General features: G+C 42.6%; 1 protein-coding gene across 2 annotated transcripts in view; it reads left to right on the top strand.

Moving 5' to 3' along the window:
• The window catches only part of LOC121423481 (HEAT repeat-containing protein 1-like), an 82258-nt gene that overhangs the window by 25715 nt on the left and 39732 nt on the right, over positions 1–16811 (top strand). For both annotated transcript variants that reach the window (XM_041618830.1, XM_041618829.1), the window contains exons 14-22: positions 445–656; positions 1591–1697; positions 2099–2302; positions 2566–2791; positions 3658–3821; positions 4477–4669; positions 13316–13500; positions 14592–14798; positions 16157–16396. In XM_041618830.1, the coding sequence (XP_041474764.1) occupies positions 445–656; positions 1591–1697; positions 2099–2302; positions 2566–2791; positions 3658–3821; positions 4477–4669; positions 13316–13500; positions 14592–14798; positions 16157–16396 (1738 nt within the window). The remainder of the gene's footprint in view (positions 1–444; positions 657–1590; positions 1698–2098; positions 2303–2565; positions 2792–3657; positions 3822–4476; positions 4670–13315; positions 13501–14591; positions 14799–16156; positions 16397–16811) is intronic.

Raw genomic sequence — 16811 nt, forward strand, 5'->3', positions numbered from 1 at the left:
TACAAACATTCAACACCCGGGCACAGTAAAACAATATAGTCACTGAATATCCATTTAGTTGGTACATTATCATAAAAAGCAATAATAACAATAATAGTAATGATGATGATAATAATAACAACAACATCAACTTCAACAACAAGAGCAATTATAATAATAATAAATGTCTCTATGCACTTCCAAAGGGCTTGGGTATTTTTACCCAGGTTTTAGCCTGACAGCTGTACTGCAGTGCTCAAGCATTTCAGGTGAATGATTCCTGCCAGGTCCCCATTCACCTCTCCTGGGTTGAGTACAGTACATTGGGGATCAATTTCTTGCAGATGGAAATTACCCCATGGCTGGGATTTGAACCCATGACCCTTTGTTGTAATCCACTGCACCACAACGCTTCAATAATTGCTTGCTCTTGTGTTATAAAGATAGATTTGTTTTCATGCACAGGGCCAACATGGTTCAAGGAGCCATCAAAATCATCACCAGTCAATCATTCGTCTCCAAGGCCCCTCATCTGGTAAATGATGCAGTTGCCATGACGATACCGTACATCTTCATTGCTGCCCAAGCAAACTCGGGTTTAGATTCTGGGGTGAGAATTGACATAGCTGGATCACACTTGGTCAGTAGTCATCTGATGATGAAAGGCTTGAAAGCTGGTGAGTCTCATAGAATTTTGTGATTTTGTAATAACAAAACAATTACAATAGCAACAGGCAAAAAAGAAATGTTTTGTTTTTAGCCACTACTTTTCATTTCCTTCTGACTAAATCTCCAACATTGCTTAAGCTTTAACATTGAACTGAATCAGGATTTTAGGGGGGCTCTTTTTTTCCAGGGTTCTTTTGAGCATTTTTGGGCCCGTGGAATTTTTTTCCCGGAATAAAAATAATGATTAATAATGGTTGACACCGTTGACTCATCTAAAGCACACACGTCCATCAAGCATGCCGCTATTGGTGCCATGTGCAATAGCACATTATTCATAAGGAGATTAATAAATTGTGCTACATTTTCATATAAAGTACAAATTTTTCAAATTAATGATATGGAACAATGTACACTGTAGTTAAAATCATTTCTGTAATCATGTTTGAAACTGAGATCTCCTGATTAGTTTGTATAAGATGATATAATGTGAATTTTATGAGGCCTATTTGATGTTTTGGCACTGTATATTTGCAAAAACCAAAAGAACATGTCATTTTTGTGACTGTATGATGATAGAAATGTTTATTTGAAATCAGTTCTTTGTTGCTATTCTTGTTAACCGCCCTGATAGACCATCAATCTGGCCAAGTCCTGGTGGGCGTTTCATAAAGCTGCTAATTAGGCTGCGCACAACTTTATGAACGACGGAACATGTTCTTATGTCCTAAATGAATGACAGGGATGTATCATTTAGCTCAAGAAGGGGTCACCATTCTTGCGTAAAGTCATTTGTATCTTACGAATAGCTTTATGAAACACCTGGCTTCTATTAGTTGTATGTTTTCAATGTTATATTTACCCAAAGTGAACTTGTAATTTGCATTGTCGTAACCCCAAAAGTTGTTAAATATTTGAAATCCTTTTTTTTCCTGTCTTACATAGTCTTGTCTTCCAAGAAGAAAGTGAATGAAAGTCTCATCACAATCAAGATTCTTGATCTGTTTGGTAAGAACATGGCTGCCATGAAGCAAGAAGAAGTAGACAAGATGGTGAATATCTTTTTCTCTTATTACATTTATATATTTCTTTGATTTGTTTTATTCAACTCTTGCCCTCCCCCCAATTTGTTACTGTTTTTGTATTTTGTGTTGTATTAGGTACTTAAATAACCTTTTTATGATATATTGTAAGGTCGGCCGTTTCTAATTCTAAGGTCTTTTTCCTTTCTGGCTGCTTCCTGCCAAGCAACATTTTGTATAATGTACCAACGTATGTTTATCACGTAATTTTATGTTTAATGCTTTGGTTAAATAAAATTGAAATAAATTTGATATTTGTCAATCAAAACGTTATTCCTGTGCAGCCAGCATATGTGCATATAAGATTGATATAGATTTCTTTAGGATGTTCACAAAATGATGACTTTTTATGTTTTTGTGATTTTTCCCAGGTTTCATCTTTGCTGTCCCACCTGGAAGCTACTTCCAAGCCTGAGGCCTTCAGACTAATCATAACGACTGTCTTCTTACGAACACTGCAACATGTCCATGGTGGTGAATCCAAGCTCTACATGGCTCACAAACTTCTTGCAGTGCTGGAAGTCGATGCCATGAAAACATGTCAGAAGAGTGTTGAACTCATCAAGTTGGAGCAGGTGTGTTTTTACCTTTCTTTATTATTATTATTATTATTATTCATCGTTCATTGTTTTTTTAATGTTTTTTATGTGTTCCAAGTGCAGGAGAGCTTGTTCACAAAGTTGAAGTAGCAGTGGTGTGTTCTTAAATTACAAAGAAGCATTTTAATGCAAAGCTCCATTTTTTTTAGCTTAGCCCTTTCTTATCCATTCTCATCCTTAGATTATACTATTATGACTATTATGATTTTATGAAGTCTTCTGTCCTTTGATTTTTCCAGGGGGAAGGTTCTGAAGAGCAAGATGGCCCCCTCCAGCCAACAGGTGTTCCATCTACTGTGCTCCCTCCCCAGCTACACACTCACCTGTCAGCCCTGCTTACAGTGAGGAGGAAGCACCGCGTTGCTGGCACGGTGTATCTCTATTCATCTCAGGTACAAGTCTTGCTGTGGGCACTGGAGAGCATGGTGCTCTCTCTTGCACCGTCGGTGTCATCTCTTGCACCCGGTGAGTACGTACATTGGAAAGGTGTTGATTTACATTAAGCACAGTATATAGTATTTCATTTTCAGTTGTTTAGTCTTTGGCAGTTAATAGAGGACACAACCTTTTCTGTCTCTTAATGCACGATAACCAATTCTCGCTATCAACAATAACCGAAAGTTACGATGTACTGTATGGCGTGAATTTGTTAATCACTTTGTCCGCAGAATGGGAAATTCCATTTCTTGTTCATTGGTGTGTGACCAAACAACTCCGGGTCTACTCATACCACACCTAGAACTAGTCTAGTTGCGTCCGCTTTTGCACCATGTTTTTAATCTCTTCCTACATTTTGAGGAGGAATCATGGTACAAATTACTACTTGTGTTCTCCCACTTGCTGCAAACTATTCCTACCTTCATGCGACTAGAAGTTACTGGATCAGAAGGTAAACGTTGTGAGCTACATCCGGGAACTTATGGTTATTTTCGGTAGCAAGAATTAATGGAGCATTAGTAGTCGTTTAAAGACTGTCAAACATCCTCTGTCCCCTAAAATGGAATCATGATATGACAAACATACGTTGAGTAATGCTATTTATATGATATACCAATAGTGTGTTTACCAATTTAGATGTCCTGTCTATTGCCCAGAGAGGAATCATATTTATGACTAATGAGTTGTTAATACTATTACTCTGTCAAAATGTCAATGACTGTTTTAGGCTACCCAGCTATTTAATGATTAATTTTTCTTAATCCAGGCTTAAATGTATTTATTGACTAGAGAAATCTACCACTGCTAGATTATCTATCAAAATTATATACTATATTACTTTTGCTGTGTGAAAGAATATTGTGGACACCATTTGATATAATGTTTCTTTTCAGATTCGAAATGGTGGTTGCCTGGAACAAAGGAAGGTCCTATTGGAGGTCAGTATGTGACCTTTGTACTTCAGCTTGTTGACATGTTGACCCAAGGGTCATCTGAATGTCATTTGAAAGACGGAACCAAACAGGGATTTAGGGATATTGTACACAGTGTCATTAAGGTATAGTGAATCTTTAACATTTTTTCATAAATATACTTTCTGGAGCAGTGAATTCTATGATTGTGCTGTTAAATCAAACAGCAAAAGGCTGAAATTTAAGTGGAGGCTGCATATTTTGTCTTTGCTGTTATATGTTTGATTCAGCAAGACTAGGAATGGTGAATATATTTGCTATTACACTTAATGTAAGCAACAAATAATGCCTGATGTAGCGAGACTACAGAGAGTGGAAATGTGGTGGGGGGGCATCCACTACCTATGTCTCGACTCAGCCACTACCCAGCTTATCTCCTATAAGAGCAGAATTGGTAACTAAATTTTCTGTATCGATTAAACCAAAGTAGGTGATACTCAATATACTGTTCAATCGTATTTACATGTTTTATTTAGGCTTATGTTGTTTCTTGAAAGAATTACAGCGTTTGGGAATCATCAGATTTCATTTTTTATCTTACACTTTGTTGTCAAATATTAAAGATTGTAGCCATGTACTTTTGATGGTCAAATGTCTATTAGTAATCAACATCTTGTGAACATGTGATTAGTGTAAAAAGTAGTATTTGATTGTCAATTGTTGGAATGAATGCATCGATTGTTTGAGATTTACTCTGGGGCTTAGATTTACTGACTTACATTTCCATGTTATTCAATACAGAATCTATTCAGTGATTCCACAAGCTTCTTGAAGCTACTCAGTATTGGATGGATTGGTCATGTGATACCCTCTCAGCCAATGGGATTCAAGCCTTCACCGATGTTTCAAGTCAGGTGTCTGGGTATGGGGTCAGCCATCTTTGATTCCATGGAGCAAAATGAACTCAATTCTTTGTTGGAGAAAGATAGTTTTGGTAAGTTCCGTGCAGGAAATGATTTTCCTGGTATCTTTTCACAATTTGCTCCACCATTTTTTAAAGAATGCTACACAAAGTTGAAGTAGCAGTGGTGTGTTCTTAAATTACAAAGAATCATTTTAATGGAATGCTAAATAATCGACGGCCATCAACGGCCATGGCCGTCGATGCCCCCATTACTGGCCGTCATGCCCTTCTTCTTTTTGCTAAAAGTTACGGCCACTAAAAATGTGCCCTTTTTTATATGGCCGTGGTGCCCTTTTTCTCATAAATGTGCCCTTTTTCTGATATATAATGTGCCCCTTTTGAAAGTCTGCACCTTTTTTTCTGAGCGAGGAAAACTTTTCTCCGATCTCAAAAAGTATTCAATACCTTAGCTTTACCAGCGACGTCCAGTGCATGTATGCAGTCTAGTCCGAAGCCGCGCCGAACGATGAGCTAGCTATACACAGCTGGCCGGCCGCTAGCGCGCTTTACATATGCTATGTAAGCTGCAGCATAAGAATGGACGAGCGCGAGCTCCGTATGTGTACTACACAAATGTCGCGCGCGCTGTACTGTCCTGGCGAGCGCGCGCGATGCATAAGTACAGTACTTTGAATGGGAGTGTTTCATAAAGCTGTTCGTCAGTTACGAACAACTTACGAACGACCGGTGATACTTTCTTGGGTGCTAATCAGATTCACATTTAATTACATGTAGCTCAAGAAGGTATCACCAGTCGTGCGTAAAGTCGTTCGTAACTTACTTGGCATGCCATGAGGTAATTTGGATAAAGAATTAGATGAAATTAATTTACTTCTACCAGAGGTACTTCTACTTGATTTGTTAATATGTACATGTTACATGTTGGATGTCAAATTCAAGACTCAAAGCAATGCAATGATGTGTTATCCTGTCCTGAAGTGATTCTGAAGAATAATGAAACTTTCTTTTAAAACCTTATACGGTAATGATTCTGATGTATAACATCGACTATGGAAAGCCCCCCCCCCCCACGCCGCGAAACTGTAACACCTACAAATAATTTATTACATGCCCCTTAAAAAGTGGCCTTGGTGCCCCTCTGTATGGCCTTGGTGCCCTCTGCTGCCTGGCCTCAGTGAAAAAGTGCCCCTCAAAAAAGTGGCCTTGCCCCCCCAAAATCCTATTTCGAGGCCTGCAAAAAGTAGTCTTGTAGCAGATTTTTACGTAGGACTGTGTAAAATGTTGTTGAGAGCCTTTCTCTTGTAACCAAAAAAGCTAATTGAATTTGGAAAACAAAATAATTCCCTGCTGTGTATAATTTACTTCAATAACTCCATACATCTACTTGATTTGCTAGTTCAGCCCTCTGGACTGCCATACCCGAATAGAACTCCCAAGGATTTAAAAAGCGCGAGCGCGCCCTCTCCCGTTCAGGCTTACTACCCATGATCACCGCGCAACTAGCGTCCATCTTCCTCTTTTGCTTTCGGCAAGCCACCTGTCAAGACGTGCTCAGATAAGTCTCCTAAGAGCTCAAATCTTTTTGAACTTTGGTATATTTTTTTCGCTTATCTGTGGTGCATTCTCCCTTTTAATTTCAATCTTTCCATTTGTGTGTAAGATCGTGTTCAGAATTTACACTTGGCGTGACCTTTTAGACGTGTTTTTGGTGACACTTAAATTGTTTTTCTAACGTTTGAGTTCTCGTCGCGCCGCATCGCTAGCGCGTTCGCGAGGCACCGGGCTTGGCCTGCCTACGTGGCAGCAAGCCTTCACCACCTGTCATGGTTATTGTTCTTCACGTTCAAAGCGTGGTGGCTTTTGGTGCCGTTTTTGAATTAAATTCTAGACAGCCTCTACACTTTGTTGTCGAGGGTGTTATTGTTATTTCTTTTTGCAGGTTGGGATCTTCAACTCTGTTCCTTCCTTGCTTTCTGGAATTGATTTATTAAGATTTTCGATTGATTATTGATTGATTAATTCTTCAATTCTCTTCCCTTTCTGTTCTGAATAAATTTCTTAATTGATATTTTATTCACAGGCGGATCTTAAAGCTCAATTCCTTTTTCCTTCTGTTCTGAATAAATTTCTTGATTGATATTTTATTCACAGGCGGATCCTAAAGCTCAATTCCTTTTCCTTTCTGTTCTGAATAAAATTCTTGATTAATATTTTATTCACAGACGCTTCGGGGATTGTTTAATTCGGCTTACGCAATTATACCTGATGATTGTTTGGTTATTCAATCCCCCCTAAAAAAAAAAAAAAAAAAAAAAAAAAAAAACAGGTGGGGTCTCCTTCCTGTTAGAATTTTTTTTGACCTGTCCCGGAATTGTTTTCTTCGTTCAATTCCCTCTTCCCTCCTAGTCTTATATATTTTTTTATTTCGACAGGCGGGCTCTACGATTCCCTTTGAGGATTTACTGTGTCGTTCTTCCTCTTGGAATCGTTACTAGAGACGTTCCTCCTTCCTCCTGTTCTGAATTTCTTTACCTTTCCACAGGAGGTTACTTTTTTTTTTCCTCTTGGAAATTATCGTAAAATTTCTCTTATCAGGAATTATTTGTCTCTCAATCCCTTTTCTTCCTGCTCTGAAATGCTTGTTTTTGTGTTTCTTCGCAGGTGGAAACTTCGTTCTCTTCTGAACTTGCATTCATTTTTGAATTTTTGTTTCGAATTTTTCCTTCGGGCACAAAAAAGAGAATATAGTAGGGGAACCTTGTAGGAGTTTCTTTTTTCAAAGTCTCCGATCTCCTTTTTATTTTCTTACAGGCAGATACCTAAACTATTCTTAGGTTCTTCTTCCTCCCTACCCCTCCCCTCTTGTTTTGTTCTGTTTGCTCAAACAAACCCCTTTTAGGAGGAGGGAAAGACCACTCCGGTCTCCACTTTTAATCTAAGCGAGATCTTTGTAAAAAAAAAAAAAAGAAAAAGAAAAATTCTTGTTTTTCCTTTTTCAGGGTAGAGAAAGGTATCTTTGAATGGGACTAACACAGCCCCAGAGGACCTGGTGCCCTCCACGGGGACCGTCCCGATTGCAAGTTACAGAAGTCGGCCGCCTCCAGGCGAGCAGGAGGGACGCCGCGGTGAGCGCCCAGCGGCGGTGAGTATGAGGGTGCGTCGATCAGCATTCCGAATTTGCGGTCGGATGCTAAGAGAAGGAAGGCCGAGACTGTGGTGCCACGGTCTCGGACAAAGGAAAAAGTGGTAGCCAAGGCTTCCAAGCCTAAACTAGGTCCTGCCGCCGCAGCACCCATAGGGCTATGCGACCCACCGGCTACCGGGTCACCAGAAGTCCGGAGGGAGAGTGCGGTTCTCTCCCCCCGGCACAGGTCAGGATCTCTGCCGTATAAGTCGTCCTCCGTTGACAGCATCGGGAGAGATCGCCCAGCCCCTGACCGCGAGAGGCGTCACACAGACTGTAACCACAATCTGATCGTGACCACAATCTGACCCCGTCAGATTCGGGTGAAGTTTCGTTGTTGGCGGCCGCCCTGCCAGGGGCGGCAAATCGTAAGAGATCACCCGTGCCTCTTGTGCCTTCTTCTGCTCCGGCCACGCCGGCGGAGCCCGCAAAATAAGAAGAAGAAGAAGAGGTCGAAGGAGAGGTCGGCCAGCCCTGTTGCCATGGGCATTCCTCCTTCAGACCCTCTTATCGGTGGCCAGATGTTACAGTCATACATGTTATGCTGCTATATTCTGCTACCGCGAGAGGCGTCACACATCGGGCTGTGACCACAATCTGACCCCGTCAGATTCGGGTGAAGTTTCATTGTCGGCGGCCGCCCTGCCAGAGGCGGCAAATCGTAAGAAATCACCCATGCCTCTCATGCCTTCTTCTGCCCCGGCCACGCTGGCGGAGCCCGCAGAAAGAGAAGAAGAAGAAGAGGTCGAAGGAGAGGTTGGCCAGCCCTGCTGCCATGGGCGTTCCTCCTTCAGACCCTTGTGTCGGTGGTCAGATGTTACAGCTATTCATGCTGCTACATTCTGCTACCGCGAGAGGCGTCACACATCAGACTGTGACCACAATCTGACCCCGTCAGATTCGGGTGAAGTTTCGTTGTTGACGGCCGCCCGGCCAGGGGCGGCAAATCGTAAGAAATCACCCGTGCCTCTTGTGCCTTCTTCTGCCCCGGCCACACTGGCGGAGGCCGCGAAGAAGAAGAGGTCGAAGGTGAGGTCGGCCAGCCCTGTTGCCATGGGCGTCCCTCCTTCAGACCCTTGTGTCGGTGGTCAGATGTCACAGCTATTCATGCTGCTACATTCTGCTTTCGAGTAGTGCGGGTTCACCCCACCCTCGACGTCTACTCACCCCGCTGATGCCCCTGAGCATCAAGCGAGACAAGTGGGCAATAACCACCAGACACCCGGGAAATCCTCGAGCGATTCTGTTAAATCGCCAGCCAGTGCACCGACTAACCGGGTGCCCCAAGATCGCGTGTGCTTTCCAGCATTTTCGTCGATCTCAGAGCACGTGTCCCAGCCGACACGCGGGGCCACCCCGGCGCTTACTGGACAACCTCCCGGTTCAGTCCATAGAGCGAGACTCCCTTTACGAGGACAACCCCTATCCCGCGGATAACTTTTCAGTAAGCGCTCAGGCGCTGCTTGACAAGTATCTACCTCACATCTACCCTCCGAGCGGGGGTATTGATGAAGCAAGGGAGTCCATATTTTCTCGCCCCGCCTCTTCAGGCGCTCCGAGCTCAATCGGCCGAATTGGGGGTCTCGGAGAGTGACGGGGTCGCTCTAGACGAGGCGGCTCCTACGACGAGGAAGCCGCCAGCTCCGTGGGTGTAATCCCACCCCCGCTCTGCTGCTGCCCGGAAGCGCCAGGCTCCGGCGCCGCCGTCTCGAAATTTTCAAGCCTCTCGAGGCTAGCGAGAAGGCAGAGGCAGGGGGGGGGCGATTATTATGCAGGTACTCCCGAATTCGCCCTCTACGTCAAGCTCACATACGGCGACGACTCCTTCAGCGGTAACTCTCTCCATTCTTCCCCCTAAGCGGGCCCGTAGATTGGAGGTATGAATCTCTTACATACCGCATGCCGCACTTCTCTCGTGAGAATGTTTGGCTGCTTTGAGAGGACAACCTATCACGTCCGCGGACCGTCCGCCCAGGCGACGGGACCGTCGCTTTTCTGGCCTGAACCTCACTTTCTATTCGAAAGTAAGGGTGCCCTGTCTTACTTAGCTCCTACCCTTGCAACGCCAGAGTCAGGGCTATAGTACAGACACCCGTTCTCCAGCGATCGCCGCTGAAGAGAGGGCGACTCTGATATGAGCACCATCACCGCTCAGCGGTATGTCTCACTATCTCATAGCTCTCCGAGCTTATGAGTATGTATATCGGATCTGAATGTCACGGCGATTAAAAGTTCTCCTGTGCTTAATAATCGCTATGCCTTCACCACCCGGTGCATTATGGTTATGTTAACCTATTTGTCTCGTATTCGGGCGGCTCGTACGAACCCTGCCCGAGCTGCCATCACCGGTCGTCCCCCCGGACACCGCCGGCAGCACCCGCACCGAATACGTGGAAGGAATCAGCTTTTCATATGCTAGATATCCCTCCTGTTGACATTCACAGCTGTTCCCCGAGTCTTTCCCGGTTGGGTAAACATCATCTCGGAGGAAAGTAACCGCCGTACATCTCATGAGATTGTTGGCTATGTACGTGCGTTCAAACTTGTTTAAAGCCCCAGGATTCTCTGTCGGCATTCTATGCCTACTTTCTGGGCACACCCACCGTACCGGGTCGGCGAGTTCACACCAAACTGTACACCGCCAGACCATCGGTCGAGCTCTGTCTATCTTATAGACTGCCCTCTATGTGGGTCAATCTTGCGGGCGTCTCCGCCGCTCCCTCCTTGTGCGGAGTGGTCTACGGTGGATGTCTTTACCGTGCCCGTTAGTCGAATCGGCTTCTTTCTTAGAAATTTTTTCACGGCACACTCGAGTCGCCCCGCATGCTGCTTTCATCCTCCTTCCATGCAAGGCATGTGGCCAGGGTCACCGCACGACCGAGGATGATGTAACAGTGGATGGATGTATGCTTATGCCTTCCTAACCACGATCACTACGACCCGCCTTCTCTCGGGCCGACTGTGGATGAGCCTCTCCATGTAAGTGATTTACTTCACTGGAGTTCTTTTAGAAATTTAGATTCTCATCCCCCGCTGCTTAGGGCGTCATTTTTGCCGCCCCCCCGCAGCTTTTTGGAGCTCCTTATCTTACCGATATCGGACTGTTCCACGCTGCCGCAACCGGCGCCGGCGGTGCTCGCTCTTACGATCACCTGAGAAACAGGCCTTGTGACTGTTTTCATAAACAACTGGTTCTCACCGCAGACTGATGGAAATTTTGTGATTACTTCCTCAAGTCTCCTTCGCTTGTTTCTTCAAGCGAGGACTTCGACACTCTTAGCCAGTTTCCGTCCCTAACTTGATAGGACAGGGCCGTTGCTACCTCATTCGATTCCGTTGGGAATGTAACGGTTGAGGTATCATATCTGGCGATGTCTGTTCGTTTAGAGCATCTCTTGATGGTCGTTTACACGTAATATCGTGACAGATTTTTTTTTCGCCAGCTCCCTCTGGCGTACACTTGCTGCTGCTAGGGATTCCCCCGCCCAGCGGACAGCCATCGCAGCCTAGCCTCACGGGCTCTCTCGGCGATGGTGGCTTGAGCCAAGCCACCTCTTCCACCGCGGGCACTGCACCCTCAGATGGGTGCTTCAATCAGTATGGGAGAAAGGGGATCCTGAGTTCTCTCTCGATCACTCGGTCTAACACACTTTTGTCGTGATGTGTACCGCGCTGTATCCCTGACACGCCCGGTTGAGCTGTTTTGACCAGACTGCTCTATTCTACATAGGCAACATGTCCGCGGCATTCCTTATTAACAGGATGGCACTCAGTCGCTTTCTCGACCCTTGTCTGCCTTACGAGTGGTTTTCTTCCTTAATCCCTACTCTCCGTCGTTCCCGGTCCCCTTCGGACCGCTAGTAACTTTTTACCACAGCTCTCTATCAGAATTCTGCAGATTTCTGCCCTCACGCATTTGAGACAGATATCGAATTCTGGGCGCTTTCTCCCACGCGGAGGCTTCCCCTACAGAAATTTCCAAGCTTGCGGGAAGCGTGCGACTAGCTTGCGCAAGCTTGCGGCATGCTAGTAACTAGCATGCGGTTAGCTTAATAAGCGTGTGATATGCGTGCAGAGTAATAGTTAAGCGATCTTTTAGCGAGCAGGGACTGTTCGCTAGCATGCACTCGTTTATTAAGCGAGTGCCCTGCTAGTCGCATGCTAGTTACTAGCAAGCGGCACGCTTAAATTTCGGTAGGGGTTCTGAGATATCTCGCCTTCTCAGATTGGTCGATTGATCACTTACGGAGCCTTAAAAGCTTCAGTTTTCCGATCACGATTCTTGTTGAAATTTTCAACAAATTTCGATTCTTACGCTCTAGTCAACAGGTGATGTTGTTCTCCTGACACTAGGCCGAGGGCCCATGATACTTAGTATTCCTGAGTATACAGGGCATTCCTCTCGAGGACATTTTTGAGGGCCGCCTTTTGGCGCTCAACTAACTCCTTCACTTCTTTCTACTTGAAGGACATTCCGTCCAGCGAGGCGAGATTTGCTGCTTCGGCGCTTAAAGCAGCTGCGGCTTTTTCCCCCTCTCCCTAAATTTCGTTGTTTTTGTTTTTTCTTTTAAAATTTTCTTAGGCTTACAATTGAAAACATGCCTCCCTACGGTTTGAGTCCGTGCTGGTCTAGCAAATCAAGTAGATGTATGGAGTTATTGAAGTAAATTATGAAAATACTTACCTGATTTTCTTATTTACGAGATAACTCATACATCTACTTGATACCCTCCCACCGACCCTCCGCCTTGCGTAGCAACATGTTTCAACGTATGGGCTTGCGAAAGGTGAGGAAGATGGACGCTAGTTGCGCGGTGATCATGGGTAGTAAGCCTGAACGGGAGAGGGCGCGCTCGCGCTTTTTAAATCCTTGGGAGTTCTATTCGGGTATGGCAGTCCAGAGGGCTGAACTAGCAAATCAAGTAGATGTATGAGTTATCTCGTAAATAAGAAAATCAGGTAAGTATTTTCATATTTTATGTTTTACTTATGAGCAATTCCATGAAATAATCACTATTTTCCACTGTTATTTCACCTCATGAACTGCTAGAGCCAGAACGCATTACTTCTTTTTCATAGGATAAATGGAATTACCTGAAGACGTACCTGTATAATGGTGCTTTTTGACAGACAGCCATCTATGCATGGAACTCTATCCTCATATAGTTTCAAGTTGCTTTGTTCTTTTTTTTTCCCTTTCTATATTTTGTTCTGGAGCACCTTGAGCATCTAAATAAGATGGAAAGTGTGCTATACAAATTCCATGTATTATTGTTATTATCATCATCATCGTCATCTTCTTTGTTACTATTACTAATATTATTGTTATTGTTATTATCATTATTGTTATCATTATTATTAACAAGAAAACAGGTTAAAATCACTTCAGGATTTCAGAATTGTGCATGTCTTAAGCATAGTGTATCTTACGAGATTTAATCATCTTCTCATAAAATATGTACATCAATCATTATTTATCAGCAAGAAAAAGCATAAGTTGATCATATTTTATTTCAATTTTCACCTTGCAGTCCTTCCCTGTCTCCTGATGGCGTTGTCCAGTCACCTTGAACCAGTCAGATCTGTGACAATCAGATGTCTACAGACAATACATGATGGTTGTCAAAGTGACAGCGTTACTTCGTACCATTGGCTTATCCAGAGATTGCTCAAGAAGAAAGAACCTCTTGAAATAGATTCAAGATACATTAAACAGGTTTGTTCAGAAATATATATTTTCTTTGATTTCTTTTAAAGGGAAGTTCTCCCTGACAATAAGTTGGAAATTAATAGAAGCAGAAAAATACTCGTAAAGGTTTGATAAAACTTTGTCAAAGAATTACAGAGTTGTGACTTTTATAAGCTTTGAATTTGTCACAGATAAGGAGATCCTCTAAATGTAGTTGGATATGTATTTTGTAAAAATCTGTTTTATCAAAAAATTGAAAGGGAATTTATTTGTTGTTTGAATATATAATAAGAAACATCATTTAGTACCCTTTTCTATGGGAAAAAATATTTTAATTGATCATGTTCTTTTTGAAGATTTATGGAATTTTAAATCACATGATATGTAGGGGAGGTGCTTGCATATGACATCACAAATTAAAATCTTCAAAAAATTATTCTCTTATTCTTTGTTGGATTTTTATCACACCTCCACCATTATTGTTTTCCGAATTTGCTTTTTTTTATCGAAACAACTTATCCTCAGGATGAACATCCCCTTTAAAGTTTGTCAGCATTTCAGTGTGTACAAATGAAGTATGGACAACATTGAAAATGAATTGTAAATGGTGGGACTTGATCAAAAGTTTGGAAATGCCTTGTTTTCCTATTCCTACATTATGCGAAGAAGACTCAGGGAGTGAGGGGATCCTTTTGAGAAAATTGTCAGCACTAACAGATAGCCATTCCCGGACAGTTGCTATAGTAACAGTCCGATGATAGCACTTTGAAAGACCCAACACAGCCTCAAGTTTAATCAAGGCTGGCAATTGTCAGCAGACAAACGTTGGTGAAATACCCCTTGGATGTGCATGCATTGTGTGCGGGAATGACTGATTGAATCTGATGACAGGGAATAGACCTGTAAGTGCTGAGATTTGTGCAATGGTTGTCTTGAGCACATTATGAATAACCATATTGTTATTATTAATGCCATGTCAGAATTACACTTAGTCCGAAATATCTACTTTTATCTGTTTGAATTATAGTGATAGAATAAGAACGTGAACTGCATGTAGTTATCAATGTCATGTCAGAACTACATCATTGTAGTAACTTATTGAACTATTATCAATCCAGGCACTTGGAAACTCTCTCATGAAAGCCAACAAGGTACCAGTCGTCACATTCCCAAAGCAGGAGAAAACTACACCCGATGTGAAAGGAGCTTCTTCCGTACAGGCAAAGCAATGCTTGGAATGGATCTTAGACTATATCAGGCAAGAGGGCATTCCACATCTTGCACAGAGGGCTCTCTTGCAGCTCCTTGATGAGGTGGATTCAGAAGTAAGTTACATTATCATTTTAATGCCTCCAGCCTCTGTTGGTGGTTGCCCGAGGCATTATGTTCTTGTGTCGTCTGTCCGTCCGTCCCATTTTCTTTCTTGCTATAACCCGTTCGAAAGATTCAATTCAAACTTGGTCCAAGTATACATATAGGAGATACAACGATCTGAGTAGTTTTTTGGGCCACAAGTCAAAGGTCACATCGGTCATTACCTGAAAATACCTTGTTCTTGCAATAACTGGGGAATTGTTTAAGAGTTCAAATTCAAAATCTGTTCATGTTTGCATATAGGAAGGACGACAATCTGATTAGATTTCAGCTAAAGGTCACAGGTCATTACCTACATTGCAATATCTTTATCTCGCGATGACTGAAGAACCGTTTGAGGGTTCAATTTTAAACTTGGTTGTTCATTTACAGCAAATAATGGGAAGATTACATGATTGCAAAGTAAAATTTTGTATAGTGTATTGCAGTGTATGTTCAATTTACAAGCTCTGGACTTTTGTGAGAGTTGTCTCAGTAGAAAATAAAACTCTGACATGCATTGTAACTTCCTTATCTGTAATTTTTAAGGAGTATATAATAATACTAATAATAGCCAATTTTTATAAAGCGCTTTTCCCAGAATGGCTCAAAGCACGTTACAGCATATTACTACCCCGGTCATTGGATTCATTTCAATCCAGCACGAAAAGTGCACAATTTCCACTCCCTGGGGAGCATTCCTTGCATTCATCGCAGCCTCATTATGGCGCTGGCAAAATCAAACATACAATATCTTTCGCATCCTACCGAGTACCCATTTAGCACGTGGGTCGAGAGTGGCAAAGTGTGGATTAACGCCTTGCCAAAGGACGCTAGACAGCGGTGGGATTCGAACACACGACCCTCTGTTTACAAGGCGAGAGTCAGAACCACTACACCACGGCTCTTCCACATGTATATCATGCTGCTTTAATTGAGATATAGATGGAAAATTGAAGACGTAATACTTTATGTATTACTTGGTGTAGGAAAATTTATAGTTTGCTTAGATTTGCTGTTCTTCTGCTCCAGAGGTGTTGGATTGATTCAAATAAATAATAATAATAATAATAATTAGATCATTTATATAGTGCAGTCACTATGTAAATATACTCTACTGCGCTGTAGTGTAACAGAGCTCCCAACAATGCTACTGCTCAAACAAATTAAACAATTATGCATATAATACAATTAATCAAAAACTTCTGAAAAAAGATGGGTATTCAAATAAATGTACTGCTTCAAACAAAAAAGAGAAATATGTACAAGTGGATTAGGTATTTCTATTGATAAATGTCTATTTATAACCTTCCCTTTCATGTTTATATAGACTGTCCTGTCATCGCTTCTTGGTCTGCTACAAGAGCTTCTAGTTCAGGCCTTTGTTGAAGAGGGCTCCCTCAGTGTTGATCAGACTCACAGTTTGCAGTGTATCGTGAGTCACATGACCCCTGTGACGGCCCACCTGATGTCTGATCAGAAGAGTCTTGACCTTCTACTGGAGGTGCTGAGTCGAGAGAAGCTGGTCTGCGTAGGGCTGGCTTCTCCATCAGAGATGGCTCTAAAACAGGTGGAAAATCAATATCATTTCTATGTTTTATAGTATACAAATAATACACATTAACATGGGCATTAGTAAGAATTGTATGCACGGTGCTGGTGTATAGTATACAAATAATGTACATCATTAAGGCCATTAGTAGGAATTATACACACAAGGTACCGTTGAAACAGATTTTACATGCACCAGGCATAGTCAATGGTGTTTGAAGAGTTTCTTTGGTAAAAAAGTGTGGGTTATGATGTTCTGATGCCCAAGCAAATTGATGTTTATTATGTGCTTTATAAGATAGTGATGTAGAGCCTTGTTATTTGATAAACTCCATTCTTCTGGAGGTGCTGAGTTGAGAGAAGCCGGTCTGCATTACGTCAAACCCCCGTTTGTAGAAAGACCGCAGTTCAGACTGCAAACTGCGGTATTAGAC

This window comes from Lytechinus variegatus, chromosome 11, assembly GCF_018143015.1.
Source record: "Lytechinus variegatus isolate NC3 chromosome 11, Lvar_3.0, whole genome shotgun sequence".
NCBI lineage: Eukaryota > Metazoa > Echinodermata > Echinoidea > Temnopleuroida > Toxopneustidae > Lytechinus > Lytechinus variegatus.